The 23716-nt window shown below is 40.9% G+C and overlaps 1 protein-coding gene across 7 annotated transcripts in view; it reads left to right on the top strand.

Moving 5' to 3' along the window:
* The window catches only part of LOC135218426 (protein arginine N-methyltransferase 7-like), a 261517-nt gene that overhangs the window by 212393 nt on the left and 25408 nt on the right, over positions 1 to 23716 (top strand). For all 7 annotated transcript variants that reach the window (XM_064254737.1, XM_064254738.1, XM_064254736.1 and 4 more), the window contains exons 12-13: positions 19640 to 19867; positions 23418 to 23693. In XM_064254737.1, the coding sequence (XP_064110807.1) occupies positions 19640 to 19867; positions 23418 to 23693 (504 nt within the window). The remainder of the gene's footprint in view (positions 1 to 19639; positions 19868 to 23417; positions 23694 to 23716) is intronic.

Below are 23716 nucleotides of genomic sequence, written 5' to 3'. Positions count from 1 at the left end.
GCCTCTTTAAAAAATAACTATCCAAGGAAGATTGCTTCTACCTGCTTTTCACAATGTTCCTGAAACGACTCGGGCAAACATCATTGAACTGCGCAAGCATACGGCCTGTGTAAGCCTTTTCAGGGTGTCTCTTTTCTACAAATGATTGCACTTTATGAAAAGCAGCTAGTGCATCCTTAATTTCTGCCATTGTCATAGAGTCGTTGTCCTCCTCCTCGCCGATGCTAGAGAACTCTTCTTGAACGACGTTATGTTGCATGGTCTCCAACTCCTTCAGGTCATCCGTCATAAGCTCCTCTTGGTGCTCCTCGAGAAGGTCATTGATGTCGTCCTCGTCGACGACCAGCCCCATGGACTTGCCGAGTGCAACAATCTCGTCAAGATCTGATTGTTAAACAGTTTCAGGATCGTCAACTGTTTCTGAATCTGCATCAGCTTCGCCCACGTCGAATCCCTCGAAGTCTCAGGCGGATACGGCATCAGGACAGAGTTTCCTCCACGAAGAATTCAAGGTTCGCCTCGAAACCTCCTGCCAAGCTTGATCGATGAGTAAGATCGTACCAAAATTCACGCAAGGTGAGATTTGTGGTATCGGTGATGTCGAAACATCTCTTGAAAAGATGTTTTGTATACAGCTTCTTGAAGTTTGATATCACTTGCTGGTCCATGGGCTGGAGGAGAGGGGTGGTGTTAGACAGAAGATAAAGAACCTTGATGAAAGAATACTCTGCTAGGATATCTTCCTTGAGGCCAGGAGGGTGAGCAGGGGCATTGTCCAATAACAGCAGACATTTCAGAGGGAGGCGCTTCTCCCAAGAATTTCTTCACTGTCGGGCCGAAACAGATTTATCCACTCCGTGAACAAAAGTCTCGTTATCCAGGCTTTTGCGTTAACCCTCTACACACTGGAAGCTTCTCCTTTAGCACTTTGTGGGCCTTGAAGGCTCAAGGAGTCTCAGAATGATAGACAAGTAGGGGCTTCACCATGCAATCCCCACTGGCGTTGGTACAAAGTGCAAGCGTAAGCCTGTCTTTCATAGGCTTATGCCCGGGTAGCTTCTTCTTTTCCTCTGTGATGTACGTCTGACGAGGAATTTTTTTCCAAAAAAGGCCAGTCTCATCACAGTTGAAGATTTGCTGAGAACTGTAGCCTTCGTTGATCTTCATTTCGTCCGAGCTGGCCGCCTCCCCATGCCGCACCACCGAATGGATGCCAGTCCGTTTCCAGAATTTTTCAAACCACCCACGAGAAGCCTTGAAGTTTGGGGTTAACGTCGATGTCCCTTCTCCTCTGTCGTCTTCGGCCTGGGCAATCAAATCGCCGAAAATAGCGCTGGCCTTGTGGCAGATTGCCGTCTCAGTTATCGTATCGCCAGCGATTTCTTTGTCTTTTATCCAGATAAGAAGCAGCCTCTCCATCTCATCGTGCACATGGCTCCTCTTGTTGGACAAAATAGTGATGCCCTTGGAAGGTGTAGCTGCTTTGATGGCTTCCTTCTGCTTAAGTATGGTGCCTATCGTCGACGGATTTCAGCCGTATTCCTTAGCAATCACACTCAACTGCATGCCAGCTTCATACTTCTTGATAATCTCCATTTTTGTCTCCATAGAAAGCATCCTTTTCTTTCCGTGAACTTCAGCAACTTTCTTGGGACCCATGATTATACTGTACGTAATTAAGTTATGTAGTATACTAATTAAGTTCTCACACAACACGATAAAGTACAAAGCGAAATCACTAATACGAAGTTATGTTAACAAACGAAATCATATATGTGAACGAACAAATTCCATGTGCATACAATAACGCTGGTGCGACGTAGTGTCCGAAGAATGCCTTTATGTAGAGCACGATGGGAAAGATGCTGACCAATAGGAGAGCAGGATCTTATGGCGGTGACTAGCATCAGGAACCAATGGGAGAGCGGGAGGATGGTAGCGAGTTTTAAAATTGTTATCGGTGGTCCGGGTGAATCTCGGGACTTTACAGCAACAACCTTTCGTAACCTGAATTATTTTCAAGGCAGAGAAAAAAAAATCTTTGTATTTGCTTTCGCAATTTGAATTTTTTGTAAGTTGGGACTTTCGTATGTCGAGGTTCCACTGTATCTGTGAACCAACTCACCACTCTTCTTGTGCCTTTCCCCATCACAATATAATATAATTCTCTCTCTCTCTCTCTCTCTCTCTCTCTCTCTCTCTCTCTCTCTCTCTCTCTCTCTCTCTCTCTCTCTCCACTTCTAAAGCATTCTTTGAAAATATATATCATCACTCAATCTCTCAAAGAAAATATGATGTAGATTTTGCTCTCTCTCTCTCTCTCTCTCTCTCTCTCTCTCTCTCTCTCTCTCTCTCTCTCTCTCTCTCTCTCTCTCTTCTCTCAACTTTTAAATCATATTTGAAAAAAAATGTCATTCATAAATATAATGAATTAAGTATGTATACTCTTTAGATAGACTTAAGCTCTCTCTCTCTCTCTCTCTCTCTCTCTCTCTCTCTCTCTCTCTCTCAACTTTTAAATCATATTTGAAAAAATGTTATCATAAATATAATGAATTAAGTATGTATCTCTTTAGATAGACTTAAGCTCTCTCTCTCTCTCTCTCTCTCTCTCTCTCTCTCTCTCTCTCTCTCCTCTCTCTCATCATAATATTGCATTCATACTGTATTGTAGCACCTTCCTCATGATTTCCACCAGTATTGCCCGAATTTTAAAACATTTTCTCTCATTATTTAAGGTCCGTTTCCAATTATGCTTGAACTTTACACTATTTTAGTGTCAACCATCACTTATAAGTAAAGTTTCATGGTAGGTTTTAAAGAAGGGTGATCGATATTTTACTCTGAACTGATGTTACCAAACTAACTTTTAACAAATAATATAGAGCCTGTAACTACGTTAAAGTATATACGATTATAGGACTTCTACAAAATCTATATGGTTTAAAGTTATGTACTGAAAATCTAGAAAGCAACAAACACGATGATTTGGAAGCTCCAGCCCCTTTCTAGAGTTGCCAGGTGTGGCATTATTGAGCAATATGTGTCCGAAGGTTTTAAGAAAATTGTATCTTCATTTTTCTTGCCGATTGTACCTACAGTAAATGTCAGGGACAATCTGTTCTTTTATCTATTTTCACAATAATAGATTAATATTGTAGTTTATTTTGTAGGTGAAAAAAGGTGTTTTTAAATGTTGCTGTTTTATTTCATTATGTGTGTGAGAGAGAGAGAGAGAGGTTGTGTTTTTGTGGGAATTTAACTTAGCATTTTATCGATGTTGTGCTGTTTACATTAACATTATTACAGTGGTCCCCCTGTATTTGCAGACCCCCTCCCCCCACGAATAGTTAGAATCCGTAAGTAGTTGGAACAAGAATATGGGGGTCCACTATATTTAAAAACTAGTAAATGATTTTTTTATCATAAAAACTTTATTTTGTCATGAAAATAAATATGAAAATACAGTTTCATTAGTGAATTTTGCAATATAAAAAAATTCATGTGGTAGTTAATTTTCTGCAATATACAGTGGTCCCCCCGTATTCGCGGGGGATGCGTACCAGACCCCCCCGTGAATAGTTAGAATCCGCGAATGTTTGGAACCCCTATAAAAATGCTAAAAACAGCCTATTTTGTTAGTTAAAACTTAAGAAAAACCACAGAAAAATTTCATACTGCGTTTTTTTAATAGTTTTATAACAAAAAGTGCATTTTATGATGAAATTGATAACAAAAACCAGGAATTTGTGGATATTTCTCATAGAAAAATACCGCGAATGCGTGAATTTTCCGCGAATAATGCAGGGAAACATTCCCGAGAGAAATCCGCGAATGTGTGAGTCCGCGAATCCGGAGAACGCGAATACGGGGGGTCCACTGTACTACATATATTTGGAGATAGGCTCCGCAGAAAAACAGTAAGTAAACTGTTTTATGATGAGTGTAGAGCATACATATATAAAATATGTGAGTAGTTTGTAGAATAGTGTAACTACTATTACATTGCACACAATAGTATGCACATGCAATTGAGACTGTAGGTTTGGTGATGTCACGGTAGTCTGTATAAAGGATTTTGACGTAGGAAAAATCTATTTCTGGGCGATTGGTTCGTGTCGCCCAGCGAAATAATCCTTTAGTTCATTATTTCTTAGGTAAATGATCTAACAAATACCAGAGAATAAACAAAATAAAGAAGAGGTCAGTATAACTGACTCGCTCACCCAAAATAAAAGAAGGGTGTCGGTATGGTCACTAGGGCGAGTGAGACCACTACCACGAACTTCTTGCCATTTAGAAATTTCCCACAACAAACTCCCTCAAGGAGAGAGCCGACCCACAGAACGGGGCGGCAACTACTACTACTGCAACCCACGCCAAGCCGACTGCCGCGCCTCTGGTGGCCATCCTGAAGTTAGCAATCAATCTTGGGCGAAGGGTTGGGAAGAGGTGGGATTTCGCTGGGCGACACGAACCAATCACCCAGAAATAGATTTTTCCTATGTCAAAATCCTTTTTCTGGGCTCAGTTCGTGTCGCTGCGCGGAAATAATACCAGAGAATTAGCACAAGATTGAAAAGAATGGAGGGTCTCAATAAAACTAAAAACTTAACTAAAATACTATAATTGAAACAAAATTGGAATATTCATACAAAATCTTCAGACAATTTCTGAGTAAGGAATAACAAAATAAATGTAACTTACAGCTATAAATATTTACAAAAGTATTTAAATAAGTTACAAGTATGAATATGTAAATTAACATGTGTGTGGAAAAAATAACATAAACAACACACTCAATGAGTTCACAAATACAATCCTTAAGGCAATAAACCATTGATAATGGGAGTGTGGAACCCTAGCATAAAAATAAGGGGACCACACTCTTAATGATAATATATACAAACATTTGTGGGTGACCCTAGCATAAAAATAAGGGACACACCACTAAGCAATCATGAGAGCAGCTAAGACTCGAGATGAAGTGTAGAGAGCAATATGGTAGGCTAGACAAACTGTTAGGTAAGGTAGGTAGAAAGGAGATCTGGATCTTCAATTGTACTACTGGGCAGAGTCAGGGGAAACTATGTTACCCGCTGCAACTGCTGAAAATTTCAGAGATTCCAAAGACTTCAAGTAGTGACGCTTAAATACTGTCGGCGATTTCCATCCAGTATATTTTTTCAAATCATCAAAGTTCATATGTTGAAAATAATTAATTGAGGTGGCCACTGCCCTGACATCGTGTGCCTTAGGGAAAGATTCAGGGTTAGCTTGTTTAATAAAGTATAGGATCTGTTGCCTTATACCTTTAATTGATAAGGTACCACCTTTTTCTCTCCTAAAGAGGGGACCCGAAGAGGAGGAGGATGTCCTAGACAGAATGGCTCGTAAGGTCATCCATCACTGGACAAAGAGAAAGGTCTTGGGGAAGGGGAATGACTTTCCATGGTTCCCACCTCAACAAAGGATCCTCATTTTTTGCTAAAAAGCTGCAATCCGGAGAAAGCAGAACTTCAGAGGGGAGAAATTCTACATGACCCGAATCTCTGGATAGCGCCGACAGTTCTGAAATTCTAGCTCCTGAAGCCAAGCTTAATAAAAATTATGTTTTTCTTAAGAACATTATGAATGAACATGTCGTATTATCTGTATCTGAAGCCAGTTTTAGAACATCATTTAGAAACCATGACACTGAAGTAGGCCTTACGGAAGGTCTAAGTCTAGCACAAGCCTTGGGAATAGACGAAAAGTAGGAGTGTGTTAAGTCTATATTAAAACCCAACTGAAAGATCTTCTTCAAGGCTGACTTGTTTGTCGTAATAGTGTTAGCTGCGAACCCTTTTTCAAATAAGGATCTGAAAAAAAGGCTATAGCTGAGTTGACTGTCATGATTTTAATGTCCGATTCTCTCAGGAAAGATGCCAACTTTTTAACTGCAGCGTCATACTGCCTCAAAGTTGAATCCCTTTTATCTGATTCTAAGAAGAGGATATTTTGTGGATCTATATTTGCATCCCTCTTTTGTCCGCAAACTTCATGAAGTCCATAAAGTTAGGGCTTTGAGAATTCCTGAGGAAGCGAACACAGTCTTCATTTGTACCGACTGGGAGAGTCTGGGATTGGGAATCCGAAGGGGACGAAGACCCAATTCCAGCAGCAGGGGGTACCAATTGCTCTTCGGCCAGTCCGGAGCTACTAGAGCCACCTGACCCTTGAAAGTCCTGAGTTTGCTCAGAACTTTCAGGAGAAGATTCACCGGAGGAAAGATGTAAATCTTTTCCCAGTTGTTCCAGTCTATGGATAGAGCGTCTGTGGCATAGGCCAGAGGGTCCAGGTTGGGAGCCACATAACAAGGAAGTTTGTGGTTCGCTTGAGAGGCAAAAAGATCTACTTGTAGACCTGGTACCCTCCGGAGTATCCATTGGAACGAACTGTTGTCCAGCGACCATTCCGACTCCAGTGGGACTGAACGGGATAGAGCATCTGCTATAACATTCCTCACTCCGGCCAGATGGGTGGAGGAGAGTTGCCAACTGAACTTGTCCGCCAGGGAAAAGATGGCTACCATGACATGATTCAGGTGTCTTGACTTGGAGCCTCCTCTGTTTATGCAGTGAACTACTACTGCGCTTTCCAGAACTAACTTTACATGAGAGTTCTTTGGTGGAAGGAGCCTCTTCAGAGTCAGGAACACTGCCATTGCTTCCAATACATTCATGTGGAGCTGGCGGAATTGGGGTGACCACGTTCCTTGAACTTTCTTGAACTGAGAATATCCTCCCCAGCCGCTTAATGAAGCGTCTGTGTGGATAGTGATTCCCGGAGGAGGGAATTGAAGAGGCACTGACATGGACAGATTCTTCATCTTTGTCCAAGGATGCAGACGATTTCGGAGAATTTGCGGTATTGCTGACAACTTGTCTCTGGATCTGACATTTGCTCTTGAGCGCCAGATCCTGGTTAAGTCTTTCAGTTTGGCTGTCATTAGGATGTTTGTCACTGAGGCAAACTGAAGGAAACCTAGGATTCTTTCCTGGTTTCTCCTTGAAGCATATTTGTACCTTAGAAATTGCTTCACTGACTTCGCTATTACCTTCCTTTTGGCTACCGGAATTGACAGAGTGTGAGAGGATAGATTCCATTGAATGCCCAGCCATTGAAAATGGGACTCCGGAGTGAGTCTTGACTTTGTCTTGTTTATCTGGAACCCCAGATATTCCAGGAACTGAATGACTTTCTTTGTGGCTTTGCGGCATTCCTCGACTGTTGGTGCCCAAATCAACCAGTCGTCGAGGTACGCTACTACCATTATCCCTTGAGACCTTAGTTGTTGAACCACTACTTCCGCCAACTTCGTGAATACCCTGGGGGCTACGTTCAGACCGGAGGGAACTACCTTGAAGGAGAATGCTTGGTCTCCCAGCTTGAAGCCTAGGTAAGGGCGAAAGTGTCTTGCAATAGGGATATGATAAAATGCATCTGTAAGATCGATAGAGGTGGTGACGGCCCCACGGGGAAGTAAGGTCCGCACCTGTGAGATAGTCAGCATTTTGAACTTGTCGCAGCGAATGGCTAAGTTTAACTGGGACAAGTCTAAGATTACCCTTCTTTTTAATGAGCCTTTCTTTGGCACGCTGAATAAGCGACCTTGAAACTTTAATCGCTTGACTCTCGCTATTGCTCCTTTCTGAAGGAGTTCCTCCGCATACTCTGTCAATTCCTTCGATGGAAGTTGTAGGAACGGTCTGGGTGGAGGGGGGCCTCCGATCCAACTCCAACCCAGGCCTTTCGACACAATACTTTGTGCCCATTTGCTGAATCCCCACCGATGCTGGAAGAGAAACAGTCTCCCTCCTACCTTGGAGATCTCACTGCTGCTGAGCCGAGTGACCTCCGCGGCCTCCACGGAAGTGCTTTCCCCTGTTGAGCAACCTTCCTGATCCTCTCTGACGAAAGGTTCCTCTAGCTCTACTTCCCCTGGCGAACCGGTCGAAGTGTTGAAAGGCCTGGCCTTCGAACACCTGGTTAAATGCCGGGGAGACAGCATAGGACGTGGAAGGTTGAGCTTGTGGGGAAATCAGGTAGATGGGCTGAGCCTGAGCTTTCGACGTGGAAGGCTGCCCTGGCTGAACGACCGGCACCGCAGACACAGCCTGACTGAAGTGCTGAGGCTTCTTTTGGTAAGGCTGAAACCGTTTGGTCTTCTTTAGTTTCTTGCCTGTTGACGAAGGGTCTTGACGTCTTTTAGCGGAGAGGCCCCAACGGTCTTTGAGGCTCTGATTGAGCCTCGTGGCTTCGTTTTGAATCTCTTTAACCATAGCTTCTGGGAAGAGGTCTGCCCCCCAAATGTTGGAGGAGAGCAACTTATTCGGCTCATGCCGAATAGTTGCTTCCTGAAGGGCATGCTTTCGGCAGTTGACCCTAGCAACCACAAACTCGTACAAGTCCAATTGGACTGTACAAGTCTGTGATTTGGTCAACAGCTTGAATAGCGGCTCCGAAGCGTATGATATGGCCGCTACTTCAGTCATTGCCATGGTGTTAAGAGACCTGGCCAGCCTAGTTCTAGCCTCAAACTCGGACTGAATGAGGCTATCAGGGAGTCTCGGAAGCTTCTCGCCGAACTGATCCATCGCACAGTCCAGCTTAAGTTTGCCTACCGAAATGGTGTTCGGCAGGTCTTCCCACAAATCCCCAAGCGAAGGAAGCAGGGTGATGTGGGGTCCGCCTCCCTCAACTGTGGCAAGGGCTCTCCCTTTAAGCCAGCCGGGATGGTAACGCTGGCGATCTTGGTCAGGAAAGGAAGAGGAGTCTCTTCCTCCATCGTAAAGATGGTGAAAGGACTCTTGAATGCCTGGATTCTGGTGTTGGAACAGTCCATTTCATCCAGACACCGGAGCCACTCCCTCTGAGCCTGGTCCCTGGAGTACAGCACTGTCTCCCTAGGAACCTTATCCTCCCTATTCATAGCAGCCTCCGTCAGCCTGGCGTAGCCAATGAACAGAGGTTGAAGATTCTCCGGGTAAAACTCGAAGTCTTCGATCCTTCGAGTACCACACTCCGGGATAGAAATGAACCCGTCCTGGAAAGGAGCGTAGGAAGCTACTCTCCAGGGATTGTTCATGGAGAATGGAGGGAGAGAATCATGAGGAGGAAGCTGGAGTAGGCCTGCGCCAGGTGCCGGAGAGGCAGCTTTAGGGGCCTGATTGAAGCCAGACATAAGATTTTCCTGTGTGGCAATCCTGTCCGACAACTGGGAGAACATCTGCTCCATACTTGTCCTCAGGGACCCTACTAAGTCTCCCATCTGTTGCATCATCCCGGCGAAGAAAGCGTTGGGATCAAAGCTAGGAACAGATGTTGACGTGGACGGGTAACTCACCAGAGGTACCGTAGGGAAAGGAGAGACCACTGACTCCGCCGGAGTACGGGGTCTCTCCTTGGAGGACTTACTCTTCGAGGTTCTAGAGCCCGAAGCAGATGACTTCCCCTTCTCTGCTCCGGGATTAGAAGCCGAAGACTTACGAGAGGAAGACGCCGAAGAAGTCTTTTTAGACGACGACGTCTTAGTCAAAGTTTTCTGCGCTCTGTGACCCTTCACTTTTGGAACCACAGAAGCGCTGGGCGTACTATACAAGAGCTCCGCTCCTGTAAAGCCCTGGAAGGAAGCAAGAGAAGCAGCAGGAGAAGAAGATCCAGTGGCGCCCAAGGGAAGCCCTTGAGCGTCCAACGTACCTACCTCGACCAACAGATCATCTACGCCTACCATAGGCTCTAAATTCAAATCTAAAGTGGCGACCTCCGCCGAAATATCCTGGCCTGGTTCCTTCATACACTGGGCGACCTGCTGTTGGATCGCCGTCATCGTCGAGGCTGCCTCCGTCAGGTCGACGTACCTCGTCGGCTTGCTGCCGGGGAACAGCAGGACAGCCATCCTCTTCTCTAGGATGTAGGGCTGTCCCTTGGCGGCGTTCTTCCCGAAGCCGCCGACCCAAGCTCTCAAGTTTGCAAGAGCATTCTCTCTAACCACGGCAGCCCCGTCCAAAAACTGACTCACGAGATCGTAGCAGATCGTACATGTCTCGTGGAACTAGACCTGCAAACTCTCGTGAGAAGTTGAACACGGAGCATGAGACCTGCTGACCTCATGCCCACAGGGGTCCTGGAGCACAGCGTTGCACCCCGGGTGCTCATAGTTGGTAGTCTGTAAGTGGAAGGATACATGAGTATCGATATAACACTCACAGGGCTACTCTAGTACTCCGTTGCATGCTGGAGAATGATAAATTTTTGGGCATAACCCCTCCCCTATCACCTTAACAGGCATAAAATTGAAGACTCCGGCGTAGGCCGGAGAATGAAAACACCAAGGTCAGGGGAGGAACCCAGCTTAAGGTAACTTATAAATAACTTATAATTAACTTAAGCATAAAACAGTTAAATTAAATCCGGAGAACGACTCCGAATCGCTGCGCTGTCCGACTCCGCCGGCGACGCCGGAGAGAAGGAACGGTGGAAAGCAAAAGTGACCAACTGAAACGCATACACTCCGCTGGCAGGCGGGGCTACCGAACCTCCCCCCCCGTAATCGATGGGGCTCCAGGAAAGAGAACAGAGATCCGTCATCACGGGGGAGGAAGCGAGGAGGGGCGAAAACAGTTCCCAAGCATACAGCGGAGCGCCGGAGCAAAAAAGGCGGGGGGAGGCCAACCCCCCGACTCTGTCACAGCGAAGCACCACCGAAACCAGGGAGAGCAAGGTCACTCCCAGCCAAGCGTCTGTCCAAATTCCCCTACTCCCTCCGCGTAGGGAGAGAGGGAGACAGGCCCGGATAGAGCGAGCATAGAGCGAGCAAGGACAAACCTCCCTCCCCCGTACTCTATGGGGAGAGCAGGGGGGGGGGGGGGGGGGGAAGGCGACTGGGACGGGCGTCTGGCTGTACCGCGATCACAAGGTGACCAAGGTACGATAACACAACACAACCAACAAAATCGGTAGCCTAGGCTAATGCAACCAAACTGATCAGAAAGATGCAACAAAACTGACAATAAGGATGCAACAAAGCAGTAAAAGAGGACCATGGGACCACTGATACCTAGGCTAAGCGAACAGACCAGACGCCCTAGGCTAACCAAAACACAATAAATAAAAACAAAAGTAGGGGAAATTAAAATACAGTAAGAGAAAAATATCCAGGAGTGTACGACTATCCCGAAAGAAAGTCTACCACTCAAAGCTAGCCTGGGCCGATACGAAGAGCGATGGCTAGGGTCTGGACCAGAAAAAACTGAATGCCTACGTAAGGTAGAGAGACATGCATGCATGACCTAAAACCAAGGCAGGCTAAATCCCCTAACAATATAATAATAAAAAGGACTAGAGACGCACGTTAAAAATAAGGGAAAGGTTCCAGGTATGGGAGACCGAGAACCAAACCGCCATGAGGCAGAACAATGCCGCCATGCTCCAGACCGGGAACCTGTATTTATACCTAAAAAACGGCAAATACAGGCTCGTGGAAGGAACGAAACTAAATCGAAACCTTTCGGAATACTTAACTTAGCTGCTGCAATAGCTGAACGTTCCATGGTAGCGATAAATCACGCAAACACAGCACAAAAACAAGAGCAAAAAGAAACACGTGGGTCTCTTGGACTGCTAACGTAAAGGATGGCCACCAGAGGCGCGGCAGTCGGCTTGGTGTGGGTTGCAGTAGTAGTAGTTGCCGCCCCGTTCTGTGGGTTGGCTCTCTCCTTGAGGGAGTTTGTTGTGGGAAATTTCTAAATGGCAAGAAGTTCGTGGTAGTGGTCTCACTTGCCCTAGTGACCATACCGACACCCTTCTTTTATTTTGGGTGAGCGAGTCAGTTATACTGACCTCTTCTTTATTTTGTTTATTCTCTGGTATTTGTTAGATCATTTACCTGAGAAATAATGAACTAAAGGATTATTTCGCGCAGCGACACGAACTGACCCCAGAAAAGTATTTTTTATCCCAAATGGTATTACATTTGGGATAAAATTTGACAACATCTTTGAGAGAGAGAGAGTGTTTCATGGTTTGTGTTGCTGTTGAGATCGTGTGGTATGTATTTGTGTTTTGGTTTTCTGTAAGAGAGAGAGAGGGCGTAATTGGTGGATGGATGGTTAGCGATTGAATTGGCTATTGGTGAATTCTGGGTTGTCTGCTGGTGCTGTTGGAGTTAGAGTTCTGTGTTTTGGAGTCAGTCTTTAGTCTTTAAGCAGAGCTTGTGAAGATCAGTAGTGTCAACAGTGGTCTGTGAAAAGTGTTGAAGGCATTGAAAGTCATGTAAGTTGTGTGTTATTGATTTGTTGTTTAGTTGTTGTTGAGTTTGATATTGTTTGCTTTAGAGTTTTTGTGCCCATGCTGTTGGATTTATTGTGCTTGTGAGTTTCTGTTGAGTTGTATGTGAGTTGTTGTGGTTGTGAGTTGTTGAGGGTTGATGTTGGTGAGCTGTTGTGATTTCTTGGTGTTGTTGGTGGGTGTGTGTGTTGGCTTGTTGTGGTGTTGATTTTTTGTGTTGGTGGTTGTTTGTGCAGTGGTCTTTAGTTGTGGTTGTATTCCTTATTTGTTTGCTGTGTTGTTGAGTTTTGGTTGTGTTCCTTGTTGGTTTGCTGTGTTGTTGAGTTGTGGTTCTTGGTTTTTGTGTTGTTGTGGGGTTGTGGTTCTTGGTTGTTGTCTTTGTTGTTGGTGGTGTCTCAGCGACCTCGACCAGTGGACAGCACGACATAGACCTGAGTATCTGGAGTTGAGTGAGTACATGTTTTTTTATTTATTTATTTATTTATTTTTTTTTTTTTTTTTAGGTAGGTCAATTCTGTAGTGTAACACTAAAGAGGAAAGTGTGACTGAGGGTGATTTTGGCAGCTGGATTGGTTAAGTTTATGTCAAGGGGATTTTGCTGCTTGATTTTTAAACTTGTGATCCTGCCACAACTATTAACTGAAAGGTTATTGAACAATAAAGGTCATTGTGAACGCAACCGTATAACTGAATGTTTACGTTTTGTTCGTTCACCACTCTGAAATAAAGAGTTATTTCATTGATATGGAATTAATCCTTGAATAGGCTATTTATTATGAAGATGTGCCAATGATACATAAGGTGAAAATAGTGTTATTACCTTTATTGTTAGATTATATATAATGTGAATATTTCCATGTATATTGGTGGTGATCACACCATGGCCAAGACTTAGCCTACCAATAAACATCTTATATGCAACACAGACATATCTGCGATGCTGCAATTTATACCTGTGGTATAGACTGAGAAGCAGTCCAGGGAAAAACCCATGGCTAACTGATCCCGCAACTGCAGATCTACGACTAAACAATGACCCACTGTATTATTGAATTATTTTTACATTTATAATCGTCAGTACTAGTTTACATATATCAATCAGTCATTTTTGTATTCAATTGCATGCTTGATTGTAACTAGGTAGGATATGCATTCTTTTTCTTTGCTCCTTTGTTAAATTCATAGGTCCCTTAACCATTACGGTGTGAAGACAGAGTCAGACAAGGAGTGAGATCAAACTAATTTTATTCCGCAGAGAGGTTGTACATAAGGCAGCGTGTGAACGGAAATGTAGTGTCCGTTACACATGCACGAACAAACATAAAAAAAAGGGCAGAGCCCCCGCTGTGAATGTGTTTCTTCACAGCTGAAAATACACCTATAGTTTGACATAGAGGAAACGGATTTACACGATATATACATTGATGAAAAGGTCGTGAATCGCTCTACAATTTAGTATCTGGAAGAGAAAGAGCATATATATGGGAAAAAAGATATTTACAATTGTAGGGCAAACATTCAGCTTGAATGTCGTCCTTACAAATACAAGCCCCCCAAGACAATGATTATACCAGGTAACATCAGCAATGCCATAAACAGCCTACCTAATAATAAATCGCCTAGCTGTGATGGTCTTCCCGCAGAGGCTTTCAAATTCTGCCATCCGATAATTTACAATTTGCTAGCTGCCCTATTCAATGTGTGCATAATTCACCAGTTTCTTCCAGACTCCCTACTCTTAGTTCACTTGATACCATTAATCAAAAACAAGCTAAAGGATGCAGCTGACCCTGGCTGCTACCGGCCGATTGCAATCACAACAATCGCATCGAAGACACTTTAGTCGGTTTTTCTAGTGAGACTTCTCCCCTTTCTACACACCACTGACAACCAGTTCAGTTTAAAGCAAACCACTCAACCAACACCTGCATCTACATACTGAATGAATTGCTGAACTACTACCTATCATCAGCCTCTCCTGCTTTCCTTTGTTTTGTGGATGTGAGAAAAGCATTTGACAGAGTAGACTACCTGAAGCTCTTCCTGAAGCTGCATAAAAGATGCACACCCCTATATCTAATTGGAATTTTATATTGCAGGTTCTCCACACAGCAATTCTGTGTCAAATGGGTTAACGTATTATCCTACACCCTCAGCTTCCTAAACGGGCTTCAGCAAGGGGGCATTTTCTCTCCATACTTGTTTAATACATACACAGATGCCTTGAATGTCAAATTGAACTCACTCCCAATTGGATGCACTGTCAATGAAACAACTATTAACAACCTGTGTTACGCTGACGATGTTGTTCTGATTTCCTCATCAGTGCAAGGTCTCCAATGACTCATTGACACTGGCTGGCCAATATGCAGAGGAATTTGATATAATTTACAATGAAACCAAGACCCAGTGCATGTTGCTGCTCCCGAGATCGCTTAAGCATATTGCAGAACCACGAATTTTCCTCGGAAACCATCGGTTGGAATTTGTGCCTGAATTTTTGTATTTGGGTCACATTATCATGGACGACCTAAAAGATACAGCAGACATTGAACAGAGGCGTCGTAAACTATGTGCAACTGGCAACATGTTTGCAAGGAGGTTTGCCTTCTGTCACTGAGATGTGAAACTGCTGCTCTTCCGCTTGTACTGCTACAGTACTTAGGGGTGTTCCCTCTGGACGAACTATACCTGAGAGACTATGAGACGTATCACTGTTGTGCACAATGACCTTTTGAGATGCCTCACAAACACTCCCCGCTACCACTCCGCCACACAGATGTTCATCGAAAACCACCTGGACAATTTAAAAATCATTGTAAGGCGAACAATGCCCAGTCTGGTAACCTGAGTGAGGAACAGCAGCAACCCACTCATACAAAGCATCCTAAGGAGTGAAGCAAGAAGAAGATCTAAATTGTGGGAAAGATGGGAAAATGAGGCCTTTGTCCCCTAAAGGACATAATCTCTATGTTGGCAAGCTGTCATCAGCAAATTATGTCATTATTATTACGTATATATATTTATTGCTGTCATTATTATTACGTATATATATTTATTGCTGATATTTTACTTTTTCATTATTACTATGAATACTATCAAGTTGAAGTTTTTTACATTCAATTTTCATATTTAGCCCTCTGGACCTGATTACTGTAACCATCTAAGGTCTCTATTTGAAATTTAAGTTATATATTCTGTGCACTAACAGTTATAACTCTCAATACATTTTTTTCTCACCAATATTATTACTCTTTTTACCAGTATTATGTTTACTATCTTTTATGCTACCTCAGCCATTTTGTGGATAAGTGCCGATTATTCATTTGTTTATCATGTATCTAGATTGTATATGTTACTGTCTGTATTTTACATATTCCATGTAGTATATGGCCCTAACATGAAATAAAGGATATTATTATTATTATTAGTTCATGCATGTATTTTTGTCAGTGGGCAGTATTTACTGTGTGAACTTTCAATGTCAGATGCTGCTGCTGTTAAATTGTTCCAAGTTTATAACTTTTGAATGTTGCTTGAATCTAAATTTTATTTCTTTTTACCTTTCTAAATTCCTAAGTGAACTCTTTATGATATGGGATGATTTAGAAATGCTGTGAAAGTGGTATAATCTATGACTCCTGAATTAACTCAGGAATGTAAAAAAAATACACCACATTCTATATATTTCCGTGTGTAAGATGACCTTTAAATCCCTAAATCCACCCCTAAAAATTGTACTACCACTTTAAAAATCAGGCCTCGGTGTGATAACCACTGACATGCTGAGAAAATGTAAATGTTAAGTTAGGGTTGCTCTCACAGAAACACTTATCTTTTAACAATAGAGTAATTAGAGTAGAATTAACATTTAGGATAACATATGTTCATTTTCCATTGAAAATTGGATTACATACAACTTTTTAGTCAATTCAGTCATGTGAACAATAATTATGCATGATAATTATCGTACATTAGAATAACCTCTTTGTCTCAATCTCTTTATCTCATCCTCCAGTTGAATAAGTTTAAAAAGTAAAAGAGAATGATAAAAAGTATCATTAGTAATGGTATACTTGTTGTGTAAATGCATACAACCATAAGCAACCAAACGAAAAACAGCTGTTTTGCTATGAACAACCGAAACTGATAACAAGAGCTGTTTTGCTTGCACTTCAAATATCGTACAATATATCGTACAATATACGTACTATAGTATGGAAGAAGAAGTAAAACATCGGGTACAGGCAGGCTGGAACAACTGGAGAGCGGCCTCGGGAGTTCTTTGTGACAAAAGAGTGCCGCTTAGGTTAAAAGGAAAATTTCACAAGATGGTGGTAAGAACAGCAATGCTGTATGGTATGGAAACAGCAAGCATGAGAAAAGCAGAGCAGAAGAAGATGGATGTGGCAGAAATGAGAATGCTTAGGTGGATGTCTGGGGTAACAAGAGTGGATAGGATCAGAAATGACTACATAAGGGGGTCAACTAAGGTGGTGGAAGTATCAAAGAAAGTGCAGGAGGGGAGGCTGAGATGGTATGGACACCTGTTGAGGAGAGATGAGGACCACACTGGGAGACATACTATGGGGGTGGAGGTGCAAGGAAGAAGAAAAAGAGGGAGACCAAGAAAGAGATGGAAGGACTGTGTGAGAGGAGACTTAAATGAGAAGGGAATTGATGAGGCAGAAGCACAAGATAGAAATAGATGGAAATGGCTCATCCGAAACGGCGACCCCATATAAAAATGGGAACAAGCTGGGAAGAAGAGTAGTACCAATCTATGGTGAGGGTTTTGTTGGGTCGAAAGTCATTTACGTGCGTTGCCAAACTTCCATTCTAAGGAAAATTTTATGGAATATAGGTCGTTGTTATATGCCAAAACTGAAGAGAATTACTCTGAAATATTTGCTAAACATGCTTTTTACGTATACAGTTGTTAATGATCAACATTCTTAAGTTTTTCAATATCATATTTGAGAAACGTGGCAGACATGTTGCCACATCTACAATCTCGATTCTCAGGTCAAGTATCGAAATCTGTATCTGTCAGTCAAGAAGAATATACCCTTCGTTAATCTGTTAAGAATGGTCAAATCTTATAAGCTGGGGTCATTTATGGTGAAGGTAAGGATTAGCGGATGTAAATATAGTTGGCGCTCAAATACGTGTGTGTTTGTGTGTGATTAAATGCTTAAAATAGGTCTGTTATCTGAACTTTTCTATAAATTGAGAAATTTGGGGCCAAGTGAAAAGTTTCATAGCGAAACGAAACGTTTTTAAGATGGCAAACCTATCGGAACTTACTAAAGAAGCTCTGGATACTGTGACACCTGAAAATTGGGAAAAGGCCGTAAGACATGCCGAGCAATTGCAAGTGGAAGATGCAGCAAAAGATATCTTGATTGATAAATATATTGATTCATTTATTGTAAGTCTTGACTCTTCTGAAGAGGAATCTTCTGATGAGGAGTCTTCTTAAAGCATCCCTCTCTCTCTCGTATTTTTACGCTGTTCTGTACTGTTCTCTTTGAAAACCATTGTCAATGCATGCATCACGAGGTTAAATAGTGTATCATTATTATTCTTATTTATTAGATATACAGTATTTATTACTCGAATGTTTCTAAAATAAAGAAATAATTAATGTATGAAATTTATCATATCCATGATTTCCCTTTAGTTTTCTCTCATGTAGGTTGTTAATAAGTTAATTGAAGAATAAAAAGAACTGTTTCATATCTGAAGTTTTAATGCCAATACACACTATCTGAATAAAGGAAAAATAAATTTATACGAGCGAACCTTTCTAAGACAATTAGAGTGGGCATTCCCCTTTCACCAGACTCTGAAAGGAGGATAATCTGTACAGGACAGAGGTTAAGACCTAAGGGTAATGTTTCCCTTGGGTGATTAGTAAGAAATACAGAGCTGTGACTTTGGCCGCCTCTACAAAGAACTTTAAGATATGGCAACGCGTGTTTTCGCTTTTAGACACGCCCAAACCCTCACCTTAGATTGGTACTACTGTAGTAAATAATATTTATGTTGCAATTGATGTTAGGTATAATAGAACTGATATATAAATATTATAGTACTGTATGTATACCCTTCACTATGGAGAAAAGATCGGGAAGGAGGTTATACTGCTAAATTCAAGCTGCAAAGTGTAGCTGAAGTTGAGAAAACAGTGTCCAAGCTTCTAATGACTAAATTATTGTGCATTGACAACATGGATGAAACCCCTAAACTTTGTTGTGCCAACAAACTTGACCCTAAATAAAATTGGATGAAAAATATTTTAATCAAAACTTCATAGCATGGAACATCACATTTAACTGTTGTTTTAATGTGTACGGCATATGGGATGAAACTTTTCCCCCCTTGGTTACCTTTAAACAGAAACTGATGCCTAAACAAAAATTCCTGAATGGTATCATTGTCCATGTTCATGAAAACGTAAACAATGCAAATGGCACATGATTGTTATGTTTATATTTTATAAAACAATAATAGCATGAGAATACTGTTCCAATGATATTATACTGGATATTTAACTTTTTCAAAGATCCTTGGAAAGGATGCATATTCATTGTTTGTATTTTATTTTACGACACTAATATGTGAATATCACACACTTATCTTATAATTCATTATGATGCAACCCCCTCAAATTTAGCCTTAAAATTAGGTCTTTGAAAGTCACATGATATGCGAGTAATACCGTAACCAAAAGCTAACCCTATACAAAGATAGTTTTGAAATTTAGCAGTAGTCTTATTCTGCAGGTATGAGATAAATTCATGAAAATTGGCCATAATTTTTTACCTTTTCTTATCTAAAAATTGTCTTATACGTACATGGAAATATACGATATGTATTAAAACCAACTTACAAATAATTCAAGATATGAACAGCTGCCTGGAATGTAACTTGCTCATAAGTAGGCTGGTCATTGTATTGACCCTTTTGCTTTTAAGGCAGTGTTTTAATTTCATTAGAAAGCTTTGAATAATAGTTGTTATACACATTTTTACAAATTTTTACCCATTGTAGTGTCTGAACATATGATAGAGAATATACAGTAAATCAGTATTTGCTGTCACAGGTTGATTTTATGTACATTTTTCATGTGTACTGTAGGTGTAAGTATAAGATGTAGGTGTAAATGTTTTGAAATGATCCTCCCCATTTTACATAACGTTTGATTTCCTCCACAACATAATATGTTTTCTGTAACCTTTTCACACTGTTGGCAAATGGAACATTAAAAATTTATGTTTTTATTATCCACCTTTTTTCATTTTAGGTAACAGTGGTGTTCAGTGAACCATTTTTTACGACAACGTTATTACCTTGGCATTCATTATATTGCTGGTACATGCGAAATAGTTGCTTACACTTAATGGCTGATGGAGCTACCATTCTACCGTCATCTGTTTCCATATGGGGCTTGCCTGTACAATTTAGGGATCTTTGGAAGATTAGAGCACCTCTTCATCATGTTAATGGCTTTAACATGAATATATTTGACAATGTGAGTATAATATTTTTTAACATTTATTATTGTATTGCAGAGAATGTATGGTTTTTTGTTTCATCATGAAAAATGCCACTTTTTACTCATTGAGCTTATATTGCACCTTCTTGACTTGGTGTTAAAGTTTTTCTATTTCAGCAGGTAATCTATAAAGCAGTGTTCTGATCCCAACATTTCAGTAATCCACCCTCATCTTTGGTTTTTCACCTACCCACATTCAGCATTAACCCTTAAGAGCCCTGCTAAAAAAAAGCATATGCAGCACCCCAGAGTGAAGAAACTTTGAGGTTGGCCAATTTAAGAAAAAACACATCAATGGAAAGAGGAAGATACGCAAATGCACTTGGCGTAAGAAAAAAAATTCTAAAAAATTTACCTGACCTTCTATAAGAAGTTGAAAAAGACTATTTACCACCCCTTTTGGGGCCTCTTTTACAAGATAGTCATAAATTTTACTATGTTATACATGCCTTTTTTTATAAATAATTATATTTTATTTTGTAAAATTATAATTACAGCTCACACAGTATCAAAACACATAAGAACTAAAACCAGCAACAAAATCTGAGTACAGGCAGTCCCCTGGTTACGACGGGGTTCCGTTCTTGAGACACGTCATAAGCTGAAAATCATCGTAAGCCGGAACATCGTCAAAAATCATAAGAAAACCTTACTTTTAATGCTCTGGGTGCATTAAAAACTATGTAAACTGCATTCTTACTGGATTTTTCATTAAAAAAACCTTCAAATATTGATTATTTTGCATTTTTGGTGTCATATTTCTTCTGCCAGATCAGCGTTGTAGGCGCTGTAACCCTGGAACATGCGTCGTAACCACTGGAAATAATTTCTGATGAATATAATTGAAAAGCGCCTTAGCCTCGGAACGTTGTAAGCCAAACCCGTCGTAACCCGGGGACTGCCTATATTTGTTGTAAAATATTTACATAAATTTACTGAGATAGAAGATGCAGTCAATTTTTTGGATTATACAAGTCCTTTCTAATATTTCTTTTCACTTTTCTTTGCAAAGTTACAATTATAACTGACATAAAAGATATGAACTGGAACCTACAGAAACCCCCTGGGTATATGAGGAAATATATAATAAGACATCATGTGAGAAAGGGAGAGAGTACTTGCTTCCTTGAAGTCAAGATCACAATTAGCTCCTGAGCTAGCTGCCTCTTGATTTTAGCCAGTCTAAAAGTTGCCATAAGTGATTTTATGGGCTGTAAAAGTAATGGAAGCACTTTCCCACCCGATTCCTTCAAATTGATGGGGCTCAATATTGATGAGTAGCGCCTCAGTGGCGTGGTTGGTATGGTGTTAGCGTCCCACCTCTGTGGTTGCGAGTTCAATTCGCAGCCATTCCATTGAGGAGTGAGAGATGTGTATTTCTGGTGATAGAAGTTCACTTTCAACGTGGTTCGGAAGTCACGTAAAGCCGTTGGTCCCGTTGCTGAATAACCGCTGGTTCCATGCAACGTAAAAACACCATACAAACTAACAATATTGATGAGTGAAACTGTCTACCACCCAAAACTGGTTATTGCTACTCATATGAGAGGATTCATCCATTCAGGGTTAACAAAATCCTGCTTAAACCAACCTCTCAGACTTTTTCCATGATATGTTTAGTACATATGGTAAAAATAGAGCAATATATGTGTACTTTTATACGTATATAGATTTCCAGAAGTTATGTGACAAGGTACCACACAAGTTTACAGCAAAAATAAGGAACTTAGGTATCATAGATAAAGTAAGGAACTGGCAAATGACTACAGTAGTAAACAGATAGGTCATCATTAGAACATTTTCTCAACAGCAATGTCACAAATATTGTGACATTGTGCTTTGGTTTGTTGTTTGGTCCTCTCTCCTTTTTTATTTCCATGGTCTTCCCAGGCTGACTTGCTAAATAAACAAGTTTGCTGATAACATTTAATTGATACAGGAATAGAACATTTGCAAGAAGGCTTGGAAGAAAATAGGTAAATGGTCTGAAAAGTGCATAAACCTTTCAACATAGATAAAGGTAAACCTAGCTCATATAGTATAAAAAACAACAGTACAGAAACACAGCCTGCCAGTAGATTGATATCATCATAAAGAATCTATGATTCATTTTCATAAATTATTACTTAACAACCATGGAAGCAGTGCATGGAGCCTGAAAAGAAATCCCAGATAATGTAAGGAGACATTAAGCAACAATTTGCTATGATAAAGGAGACATTTCTGTCCCATTTTGATTACCATTGTAAAGGAAGGACAGGAAGATTAGAGTCAGTAAAAGCAAGGGCAACCTAACTATTAATATTTATAAGGCATTGGACATCAAAAGAAGTTAGAATAGTACAATTTGTACTCTAGAATTGCATCAATCAAGAGGTTATACAATAGAAATAGAGTTCAGCATCAGCTACCAGGGCTACTTCCCTGACATGCAAGGTAGCCTCATTTTTCAATGTGGGTTGTTAATAAAACTACTACTGGCCATTTCAGAGATAGATTATATAAAGTGATTGAGACACTCAGGATTTACTACTTATACATTTTATTTATATCTGGGAAGGGTCTCTTTGGATGTTTTAATAAGTCTTTAAGGTACATTTACTCTCTCTCTCTCTCTCCCCTATGTAATGTAACAGGGTGTTAAGGCTTTCAGTAATGTATCTTTTGCAGTCGTTTAAAGATTGATAATAACATTCTTATTTTCTTTCCTGTCGTATGTAATGTTGTTGATTTGAATGAGATTTGAAGCAAATGTCAAGTTCTCGAATTACAGTTTTGGTTAGGAAATTCTGACTTTTGAGCTATCTGACAGGTTTGTGCATTTATTACCTGTAATGACAGGACTTATTAGGTTAGTTTTCAGCTTTGCTTAGACATATCCATGTTTGAATCTTCCACTTGAGGACATTTAGTATGTGCATAATACTCTTATGTAAATTTGGTTTTTGTGTGTATTAGTATGAAAACTCTGAAAATATTTTATTCATAGTATCCATTAGAATCCACACCCATGTTCTACTTGGAAATCCTTTTCATTGCTATACATATATACTAATGTAAATGAGCACCAGAGGTGAGGAACAAAATGCTTTGGAGGTTGAACATAGACACAGTCAGCACCCAAGCCACATCCCAACTACAGATAGGCTTGTAGGAGTTAGATACTGTTAGCTTATGTCTTAAGTAACAAACTCCAGTAAGCAGCTAAGGATCCATAGTATAGCCTTCAGTAGAATGTTCAAAATGCCTCACAATTAACTTTATTTCCATGCGTAAACTAAACTGTATTTTACACTTTTGTTTCAGTTTAAGAGATTTACATACTTACAAAATGCATAACATCTAAATAGACATTATGATGTAACTAATAATTAAAGGAGACCAATAGAAGATCTAATAGATTAAGATTATGAAAAAAACATTAAGATACATATGTGGGTGCATATGTTGAACATTCTCACATTTTTTATTAGTCAAAAGCAGAAATTACCTGATGCCAGATATTTAAAGGTTTTATTTCTTCTAGCTCATTGAAAAAGCATGTGAAGAAGCAGATGACAAAGTTGAACCTCAGCCACTGTGGGAATACCCTGCCAAAGCCAGGGGACAACCTGTGCTCTTGCTGAAACTTGATCTCAGCAAAGGTATTCCAGAAAATCATGTTAGTTCAACGGGATCAGTTGCTTTGCCGGATGCAGGTATCATTAATGGAGTAGCATTGTGGGTTGACTGGCACCTAACGACTGATCCTGAGGACACTTTAACAACTGGTCCTGTTGAACCTGTTGTCCTTCATGAGAATGTGAGTAAAAAATGTCCTCTTTT

The sequence above is a fragment of the Macrobrachium nipponense genome, chromosome 9 (genome assembly GCF_015104395.2).
Source record: "Macrobrachium nipponense isolate FS-2020 chromosome 9, ASM1510439v2, whole genome shotgun sequence".
NCBI classification, from domain to species: Eukaryota; Metazoa; Arthropoda; class Malacostraca; order Decapoda; family Palaemonidae; genus Macrobrachium; species Macrobrachium nipponense.
Note: the sequence above shows the minus strand (reverse complement) of the source record. Positions and strands in the feature narration are given on the sequence as shown.